The sequence below is a fragment of the Ceratotherium simum genome, chromosome 11, assembly GCF_057802395.1.
Source record: "Ceratotherium simum simum isolate JZ-2026a chromosome 11, ASM5780239v1, whole genome shotgun sequence".
NCBI classification, from domain to species: Eukaryota; Metazoa; Chordata; class Mammalia; order Perissodactyla; family Rhinocerotidae; genus Ceratotherium; species Ceratotherium simum.
Window position 1 is genome coordinate 37,597,161 of NC_141910.1, and position 10,813 is coordinate 37,607,973.

Sequence of the window (10,813 nt, forward strand, 5' to 3'; positions counted from 1 at the left end):
CCTTTCAAAGTATCTGTTCATCTGCGTGTAAAATCTTACCTCTAAAAGAGCAGATCTAAGTGAAAGATTATTTATTGCAATATACTGTCATTACTTAGAATTAGACTGTAAGCTCATTCACAGCAAAGGCTCTGTTATCATCTTTCAGAGTCTTCTTCCACAGTAAATAAATACCTAATGAAGAAATGAATATGCTTTTCTAAATTACTAAATTTCTAAATTTAATTGGCTTCAGCATTTTGTCACATTCCTTTGAAGGGCCTTGATTTTAGCAAATCTTTATCATTTGAGTGTGTGTGTGGTATATGTGTGTTTAAAACAACCAGGCCCAATGGAAGAAGGATGATCAAGCTGAGTAATATTGGGTTGTTGGGTTTTTTTTTCCTGGTTCTTTTTATGGGGGTAGGTTTGTTGTTGTTTTAAAAAATGCAAGAAAACTGACTTTCCTTTGTCACTAGTAAATTGATTTCTAAGGCGATTTCTAAGGCAATTCCTAGAACAGGATTTTAGAAATCTTGAGAGCAATAATCACAACATTCTAATGCATGATGCCTTCCCATTTTTATATATTCATACTCATTTGGATATATATGTATATTCATTTGATTTTTTTAAATTATAGTTTTAATTATAATCACAAAGTATATCAACCACTTAACAGGTGGTTCTGAAATAGGAAAAGCTACATAAAATTCAGTGCTACTTATTCTTTGTGGCATTGGTTATTATTTCATTGATCTTAGATATTTTGTTTGATGTAACTATATGAGCAATGTCTTCAACTATTTCTAAAGAGAAAATCATCCTAAATCTTAAATTTTTGGAGGATTTCTGTGTAAACATTTTAACTGGCATTTTTTTTTACAAAGTTAATTCCTTGTACTAAATTGCTAAAATAAAGTAAAACAGCTTTCTAATATGTTCTCCTACATACAATAAATGCAACATGCATTGAGTATCCAGTTTCTATGCATGTATAACAGACTTTTGAAAAAGAAGGAAACATTTAGTAAGTTCTTCAGAAGTTGGAAGCAGGTAACAGTCTGATGCTTATAAACCAAGTCTTTTGGAAGACAAACTGCATTCCTTAATCTATGAAGCTTCTCTTTTTCAGTTCTTCTTGGTTTTTTCTGCTACTCATAGATGCAGGAGTGTATTTAGATGCACGAGGTACTCCAAAGACACTCCAAATGGTACCAAGCCAATGATGCTAAAAATGCCCCGCTGCCACGCAGATAGCTGCTTACTGCTTAAAACTGTATTCTCAGTTCACAGTCTGTAAGGGCTTTCAGAATAACCCCCTTACTCTTTCTGAAAGGGTTACATTTTTTTAAAGTTTATCTGCAGTATGTAAGTTTTCAAAAGCCATTCAGCTGTACGTTCTTGTGAAAAATTACTTGCTGTAACTTTCTGTGGCTGATTGTATGCTAAGAAAAGCCATTTAAATATTGTCTTCACTAGATACCTACTAGCTTCCACAGTACGGTAGGTTGTTCTGTGGGCCTCTCCATAAATGCAGTCAACTTGAATTTACCATTACTTGTGGATTTTGCACCAGCAGAGATTTTTAAGGATTCTGGCCCAGTTTGGTTTCTCAGTTTAGCAAAGAGGTTAGACTTTTGAAGATTCTTTGATGATGATTAAAGTGCAATTCACATTGCTGCCCCTTTAATTTGACTGCTGAAACGGCAGATGTGGTAAAGCTAGCCCTCTTTCTCTAAGCTAAACTAAATGTGCGCTGCGACATGCTCACCTGTGTAAATTCAGCTCCCATAGAAAAGGAGTAGCAGGTTTTTCTCCTTTACCGTGTTGGAATTTATATTCAGTCTTTAATAGTAAGTGCAGCATATTTAAAAATACATGCAGTATCTATGGTCTTTAGTGTAAAAAATTATTGCTGAACTTTCGTTTGTGTCCTAGTGCTTAATCTACAATCACAGTTAAGAAGGCTAGATTTTCTCTTAGGGTATAAGCTCTCTTTTAAAATCATTGAATGTCTACCTGTATTACAAATTATGACCTGCTTTATCTGTACCTATTATTTCTAAAATGACTGTGTTCTTGCATTTATTGTTTTCTTTATTGATATAGTTAATTTAAAACTGAGTAAAACTAATGGATAAAAATAAACAAGTACAAAAGTCTCTTTTAAAAGTGTCAAGAGTGGATAGACAGCTAGCAAGACTTTGCCCTTGCAGCATGGTTCTTTGTGGAGTTCTAAATCCTGTGTGTTTGGCCCACAAAGCACACGCTAATATTAAGTTGTTTTTAAAGTGATGGTTCTGCATCACCATGCTTCTTCTGTGCTCTATGGGGTATCATGTTGCTTTAATGTAATGAACCAAGTCCTGGGCTCCTAAATTTTTTTCTCCATGCTCCAAATGATTACATAAAATTGAATGGCTGTATCTGAGGTCTTATGAATCTTGAGAATTTTTTATTCTTCAGGAAAAATGTTACAAAGACGTTTCTTATTCTTTGAGGGGAAAACCCTGGCATTTGTAATAAGTTTCTGTTGAAAATATCAGCGATTTTAAGGTATATAGCATTCTGTTTGAAAAACAAGCACTATCTCCGCTGCAAGGTCTGTATTTTAACTTTGTGCAGATGTGTGCTAAAAGAACATGATGTGCTTATTTGTTGCGTTTATGCTACTTTCTTACTTTAAGTAAGATGGATGAAATTACATATTAAATAAAAACAGCAGCTCAGACAACGGTCCTTAGCAAACTAAAAAAAGCCTTCCAGAGACAGTGGAGAAAATGAAACTATGACTTTAATAACTCATTGACTTTTGAGACAATTGTCTATTTAAAGGCGTATATATAATAATTTGTGGGATTTATCAGAGTTAACTGTCTAATATTTAAAACTAATCTTCCATTAAATTGTGTCGGTGAAATGTTACCAAAAGTATTGTGTTTTATATCTTAACCAAATATAGCACTTTAATTTTGACATAACTATGGTTATAAACAGATACAGACAGATGTGTATGGCACGAAACTCCATTTAGTGGGAATAGCTGTGTGGCCTTTGGGCAAGTTATTCAACCTCTCTGAACCTCAACTTTCCCTTTCTGTATGATATGATACCTGCCTTTAGGATTATTGTCAGGATTAAATGAGAACATCTGTCAAGCACTAGCATAATGCCCGGCACAGATGTATCAGTACATGTTCACTCACATTCTGTGTTCCAGACTTCGTAAAGTATAACACATTTTTATATACTTCTGAGCCAGAAAGTACTTTGTATTGAGTATTACTTATACTCAATTCTAAAGTGAAACTTTGTACTGGATGTTACTTATCACACTCAATTCTAGAGTGAAAATTCAGAATACATGGAATAAAAATTTCTTAGGATATTTAAGGAACACATGTTTATTGAGTGGCTACTGAGGGTAAAACATTGTTTCCTATCATTTACAGTTTAATATATTTGAATCTAATAAGGGAGAGGTCAGTCCGAATGCTGTTCCCAGTTCATGTTATAGTTCCCCCCACTTCTTGCTATTTTCCTTTTTCTGCATCCCTGTTATAACTTTAAGAAAGTTTTCAAAATAAAAAAGCATTTGACTTTGTTCTGTAGTCATTTAAAAATAGGGTTGATCAATACGAAGCATTAGCTAGGAGCACAATTTGGTGCTTTTTTATTGATTTCAGTTACCAGTGCCCTCAGGCTTATGTGTGTCCAAATGAAAATGATATGTAAAATATGCACCCAGGTTAAACAGACCAATTTTCTTCTTACATCTGCAACCACTATAAACAGAATTCTTTATATGGAGGTAACTTTGGTAGCAGTGAGTTACACACACAAGTGTGTAACTTGTGAAGGCTCCAAGCGGCCTCCCGAGCCAGTGTTTTTGTTATTGAGGCCAAAACTTATACAGTGCTTTGGGAAGTTTTTGCCATTTAGTTACTTTTATTAATTATAAAATACTATTCAAGGTTATAGCCCATGAATACACTTTTTTGGCATTTTAACAGTTGGTTGTAAGCCAGAATCTTGGGAATTTGAAAGATACTCTGCTGAATAGCCAGTTGCAGACCGATCAAGCCAAGAGGGGGAATACCAGGGAAGCCTGCTCCACAGGGCATGCATTATTTAGAAAACTGTGCAAGGAAGTTGGCTGTGGGCAAAGGTTGTCATGTGTCATCTGCCCCATCAGTCAGAGCTCCAGCAGCTGTTCCCTGTCACCAGGGCCCTCATGTGCTACTGCCCATCCATCAGCACTAACAGATACCAGCTGCCTCTGCTGGGCTGGGGAAGCCACGGCCACACAGACTTACAGTGTATCTCACTGGCCACCAGTTTGGATGGAAGCACATTCCCAAAAAGGGAGACCAAGCACCAACTCCTTGGTCTTTCATTAGACCATTAACCAAAATATATTCTCAGGAGAATTAGTTGGATTTTGGAGAATCTGTCTGTTTTTGACCTAAAATATGGCTATGGGAAAGTAGGAGGATTGTACATTTGAAGCCAAAGAGACTCTCTAGTTAACTGAGAGATGAGAAAGCTTTCTTCACCAGATACCATATCATCAGCACTGGATTATCACTGAAGAAGCCTTTTCTAGTTGAACACAACAATGCAAAAAAAAAATGGAAATCACAAGCATTCTTTTCGTGATGATGCAGCAACCTGCCAAATGGGATACATCCCAATTCTGATTATAGACAGCATCCAACAGTTTGCTTTTTCCCTTCTTGTATTCCAGAGACATCCTTAGAGGAAGGGATTTGAGGGCATTAGTATCACTATCTGTCTGATTACTGTGTTGACATTTTTAAAGTGCCATTAATCATAGGAAATGGAACTTAATGATGTAGAAAAATACCCAGCCAAGGAATGTCAAGAAAGTAAGCCACAGCCCCATATTCTGATGAAATTAAAGGGAAAAGCATCTGAACTCTTTAATTTTTTTTTCTTAATTAACTTATTACTGGACTTCAAACCTAAGCAATTGAGAGGCAGCTGTGCAAGCAAGGGAAATGGTAAAGCAAAGGAAAATTGAGAAAGGAGATATTTTTATTTTGTAAATACTGCAGCTATATAATGTATAAAGTATATAAAGAGAATATTCCGCTTAAGATTATATAATTGAGGTTTTGCTTGCTTCCATTTTGGAAGAAAATTACTTTCTCTTTTTGATATCCCCTCCCATATTTTTTTCTGCTGACTCTGAATACTTAATGTACTTGATATAATTTAGTTCATGTGGGGCTTCACTGTTGATGGAATTTGAGAATTATTAGGCTGATAGTATGTTGCACAGGTAACACTATCATCATGGGTACACAAAGGACAGAGCAATGATGTGGCACATGAATAGAGTATTTCATTGGTCTAAAGCTGGCAATGCTTGTTGGATATTTTTCTGGGTTTTAATGTCATCAATTCATTGTTTGCCTGTTAGCTAATTGAAGTTCAAATAAGTTTTCCTAACGGAATTTTTAGGAAATGTAAGATAAATGTAAGTGTCCTTATTTAGAAAATATATATGACACTAAACTCTAATGAACATTACACTGTAAAATGTTTCTGATGCTGATTCTGAGCAAGTGCTTCATTGGAAAATAGCACAAGAACCTAAATCCATCCTCTGCCTTTTTTTTTTTTTCCAAGACAGATAACTTGTTACAACATGGGACACACAGTAGATTGTCAATAAAGACTGACTGATTGATTGATATATGGATCTGAAATGAATGAATTTTAGGGTGACCTGTATAAGGAGATTGCAAAATAAGTAATATTATTAGTAAATATTGGGCTTTTTTTCCCCCCCTTCAGGTTTTTATCATTCATTGGAGGGATGCTGTGTGAGATTGGAAAGCCTGAAATGCAACAAAAAATAAATTCATTCCTTGAAATGGAAGGAGTAGAGAAAATTGCAGAAAGATTGGAAACAACAGTACACACCTTACAGGTCATCATAGATGGTCTCAGTCAGCCTGAAAGCTTTGACTTTCGAACAGGTAAACAATTGAACATGAATAACAGTACCTTTCATTTGCATAGCTCATGTTATCTCCTATGGTCCTCACAACAATCCTACGTTATAGGCAAAACAGATAGTATTTTCCCATTCTATACATGAGAAAACTAAAGCATAGTGACCTTCCTTCAAATGCATTGCAGTTAGTATCCGGAGCCAAAGCTAGAAGCCAGGTCTCCTGACTCCTCATTCCATGCTTATTTTATGTGCTGCTGTGTGCCTGGAGGGACACACTTTTTGTGACCTTTTGTAAGCTGTTTTTGTCTCGTAGGAGCCAGAAGTCCAAGGTAAAGCGTTCAGTTCACAAACTAAAAAGTGAATCTTCTTTCTAAATTGCAGCCTCCAAGTTCCTGGATTCTGTGTCAGTGAACACACTGAACAAATAAGATACTATCTCTGTTGATTTTTCCTTCTAATTAAAAGTGCTCTCAGCTTTCAACACAGGTAGATGGTGAGGAAAGTATATCAGCCATAGTTGCTGAGAGCATTGACCTGGTAAGACAGAATTTCCCAAGGAAATTTGAATAGGAAGCCCTGAGATTTAAATGCATCTGTGCACTTGTCTCATAACCAGTTTTATGATACCATGTTTAGGGCTTGGCTCTTTTCATTCTGGGTTAGGCTGTATGGAGGTGGTTAGACATGCTTCTTTGAAAAGGTTTAAGAGAATTTAAAAACATACCCAGGAAGCTCATTGTACTATCCCTTCAACTTGTCTGTTGGTTTGAAATAAAAAAAAAAAGTCAGAGAAAAATAAAACACCCAGTAAGACCTATGCTAAAAATGTAGGGAGTAGAAGCCTCCAGGTGGTCCTTCCAAAGTGGATGTTTCATCTCCACCTGGAGACGTGGTTATCCTTTTATGTGAATCCCATAAGTGTTGTTGAGCAGGAATACCAAGTAGAGCGGTGGTTCTCACACAGAGTGGGATTTAAGAGTAGTCTGCCTACAACCATTGCATTAGAGGGTTAGCAAATATGCTCTAGCTACAGGTATCCTGTCCTGGATTTTCATGTCCATCTTTGTTTTTCTGTCATGGCGTTGATTGCTCCATTATCCCAGTTACAGTGTAGACTCAGAGCAAAGATCAACACTCAGATTATATGATTCAGTTAAACAACCAACAGCTCAGTAGAGGTCCTCATCTAGTGATGTCCCTAGCGGAGCAGAAACAGATGCGCCGGGGCCCTGGACTGAGCTTGCCAGTTACTGCAGTGTTTTCTCAGTGACAAGTGAAATTTCAAATAAGTCTCTTTACACACTTTGGAACTGACCTTTGCCCTAAAGTAAGTCACAATTTTCAAGATGTCTGAGAACTTCAATTTTAGTACTGAAAACATCCCCAAGGGGGAAGGCAAGCAGTCATACTTTTGAAGGGGCAGATGGTATTTTGGAGTTTCTGCATTACCGTATTTATGTTACGTCTCTTTTCTTTTCTCCATTTTCTCAAAAGTATTTCCTTTCTTGATGCCTCATTCTTTCCTCATACCTATCCCGTCTTCTGCTTTCTCAGTGATATAATCAATTCTGTTTTTATTAACACTCTGGTTGCTAGTTAGTTTCTATAATTGGGTTCACCAGAAGCAGCCCGGCAACAAGGCCTGAATATGCAGCCTTGGCTATCAAAGTGTTCAAGTTTGCATGCTACATGGAGGATTTTCTGATTTCTCGGTGGCCCAGGCTGTCTTCAGGAACATGTTAAGTAGTTCCTGACTCTGATTTTCCATGCAAAATTAAACTAAGCAGCTGATCAGGAACCCTTGGGGAGTCTGTAGCAGCTGCACCTCTGTAAGAAAAAAGGGAGAAAAAGAGTTTCCAAGCATAAAAACAATGTGTATGGGCCTTCAGAGACCATCCTACGTCTGACCCTGATCAATGATTTCCTCTCACTTTGCTTTGACACCGTCTTTGCCCAGTGTAATTTTATATTACAGCAGGTTTCTTACTTTTAGAATTCACTGCTTCAGCATCACATGAAATTCTACAGAATCAATTCCAGTTTTAGCATATTCCTTTTTTATGAGGAAAATGAGATTTGAGGTTTGAAGAGGATTTTTGTTTTGTTTTACAGGAAAAAGCTGAATTTTTTTTTTTTAAATCTTGATTTCAGTATGGATTGGACTAGGGGAGGGGAACAAAGAGGTGGCCAGTTGCTAATACAAATGTAAAGGATAGCTTTAACAAGTAATCAGGATAAAGCCAACAGCTGTGGAGGAAAAGGAACTGGAATGGGTGGAGGGGAAAGTGAGGTCTTAGTAAAAGGAGATCCAAGCGTAGAATGTGTTCTTTGTTATTAGAATCAACATTCAGTAATCCTAGGAAAGGGGGCCAAGAAGAGCATGGACAAATGGAATCCACAGATAATCCAAACGCCACATTTAAACCGTTAGTTCTAACCTTCTCCCCCATAAAACCTTTGTTGTTGTTTTTGTTTTGTTTTAACTAGAGCCATAATGATTCCTTGGCATGCTTTATGCCCACCTTTTGGGGGACAGTGTTAATGAACAGAAAAGTCTACACTGGGGTGAGCAAGAAAAGAGGGCTATAAGGAACTTGAGAGCAGAGATCTGTGCATCCTCATCGTTGTGTCTCAAGCACCCAGGAGAGTGCCTGGCCAGGAGATAATAATAGGGGTTAATAAATGGTTGATGAATTGAAAGAGGAGGAAGAAGATTAGGTACTAGCCGATCTGGGTTTCTGAGCCGTAGATGAGCAAGAATCCATAAATTTTGATTGAATAAATATATTTAAAGTGAATAGGAATTGATTCCTGAGTTTCAAATTTGTGGGGGGAAGTGAGAGAACATTTGAATTTCATTCACATTTGACCAAATGTTGATGTACTTTCTACCACATTTAAACAGTTTGAGAATTCAGGCACTGGACCCAATCTTCTGACTCCAAGGGTCTTACTTTCTCAGGGTTTGTGATTCAGCTTTGTATATTCATTGAGCAAATATGTTTTCTCATCACCCCATAGAGAGGAAAGAAGACTCTCTACTCTTCTCGGTCCTTATGTATAGTGCTGATGTTAACATGTTAGCGAGATAAAGGTTGAAGAGAAGAAAGTGTTTGAGTAAATTTTCTTGAGTTGTTACTGCTATGTGAATGCTGTTTCTCTAATGAGGGTGCATTTTCTCTGAAGGCAGGCCTGTGTCTTCAGTTCCTTTTGTGTCCCCCCTTCAATGCTTAATACTGATCTGGGCACATAATTGATATGTAGTAAATACTTATTCACTAATTTATGTTGTGTCTGGGAAGTCCAGTGCCTTATTATTTATACTAATTGTCTTTTTTTCCCCTTTTTTTGTAGATTTTGATAAACCTGATTTCAAAAGAAGCATAGTCTGCTTGGAAGACCTACAGGTTGGGACAGTTCTTACAGGCAAAGTGGAGAATGCCACTCTGTTTGGAATTTTTGTGGATATAGGAGTGGGGAGATCAGGGCTGATTCCCATACGAAATGTAACAGAAGCAAAACTTTCTAAAACGAAGAAGAGAAGGAGTCTCGGACTGGGCCCTGGAGAAAGAGTGGAAGTCCGAGTACTCAACATTGATATCCCCCGATCTAGGATTACTCTGGACCTCATTCGGGTGTTGTGAGTGTCCCACTGAAGGCCAACCACTGATTTTATTTCCTCATTTCTACAGATTAGCAAAAATAAGTCAGATGTTTGTGAATTCTAGATTGCAGATGAGAAAGAATTCGCTTAATATCAGAATTGTCCAAACACTTAGCTTATTTTTCCCTCTAAATAAATAGAAAACTACCAATTTGATTTCTTTTCCCCTTAAAGAAAGCAATTAATAGACATCCTTCTGTGGCTTTATGTAGTAATAATTTTCTGACCAAAATTTTATTTTTTGTAATTCATCTTTGACTCTTTTTGCATTTTGTATAACAGATTGTTTCACTTCTACTTGCCATCATGCCTTGCTGGACTTATATGGAATTATCTTCTTGATTTGAATTGTACAATGTTTCTTGACACAGTAGGGCTGGCAGTATTTAATCCTTTTTTATAGATTTTTTAAATCAGGCCTTTTAGACTTGATTTATGATTTTCCCTCACCAAGCAAACCAAAAATATACTAATAAAACAGATCCTGATATGTCCATAACCATCAAGTGAATGGCTTAAAATGTTTATCAGGATATATGTATTGATCTCTACAATAAAGTTTTGTGGCTAGTGATCTTGTTTTTGCTATGTTGATTCAGTGAATGACCTAGGAGTCAATCTTGATTAAAGAAGATGTGGCACATATTCATGTGAATTTCATATAAACCAACTGTGCCTTTGGGGAAGAGGGAAGCCTCTGGAAATTTGGAGAATGACTTTCTGTTTGATTTAGCACAGAAAGGTATATTCTTTCTTAAGCATCAGGATTAAACTTCAAATGGAGATAGAAATGGCCTTCCTAAAGATTGAAGATCAAGTGTGAAGGGACAAGAAAAACAAGTAGATAAAGCCAGTGACTCTTAACTCTACTTTTATTCAGTGGAGGTGGTAAGTATCATCATGACCAGAGTAAAAATGATTTAAATAGAGGGCACATTGGACTGGTGATTTGACCATTCTGGCTGCTATGGTTGATTTCCCTAGTGGAGTCATTTGCATGACTGAATGAGTACCTGGTTTTCTCCATGTGTAATGAGTGGAGGGTGGTTACTAAAGAGGGTGACCAGTCCTGCTTGTTTGCGTGGAAGAGTCCTGGTAAACACTCCTCGTCCTGACATAATTTTTCATAGTGCCTCTCTTTATTCCCAAATTGCGCCATTTTTTGGTAATAAATCATATGA

The 10,813-nt window shown here is 36.9% G+C and overlaps 1 protein-coding gene across 3 annotated transcripts in view; it reads left to right on the forward strand.

Moving 5' to 3' along the window:
* SRBD1 (S1 RNA binding domain 1) overlaps window positions 1-10,206 on the forward strand; it is a 213,504-nt gene extending 203,298 nt beyond the window's left edge. For all 3 annotated transcript variants that reach the window (XM_004436692.3, XM_004436691.2, XM_087436821.1), the window contains exons 20-21: window positions 5,806-5,990; window positions 9,323-10,206. In XM_004436692.3, the coding sequence (XP_004436749.3) occupies window positions 5,806-5,990; window positions 9,323-9,612 (475 nt within the window). In that variant the 3' untranslated portion in view covers window positions 9,613-10,206. The remainder of the gene's footprint in view (window positions 1-5,805; window positions 5,991-9,322) is intronic.
* The last annotated feature ends 607 nt before the right edge of the window (window positions 10,207-10,813 follow it).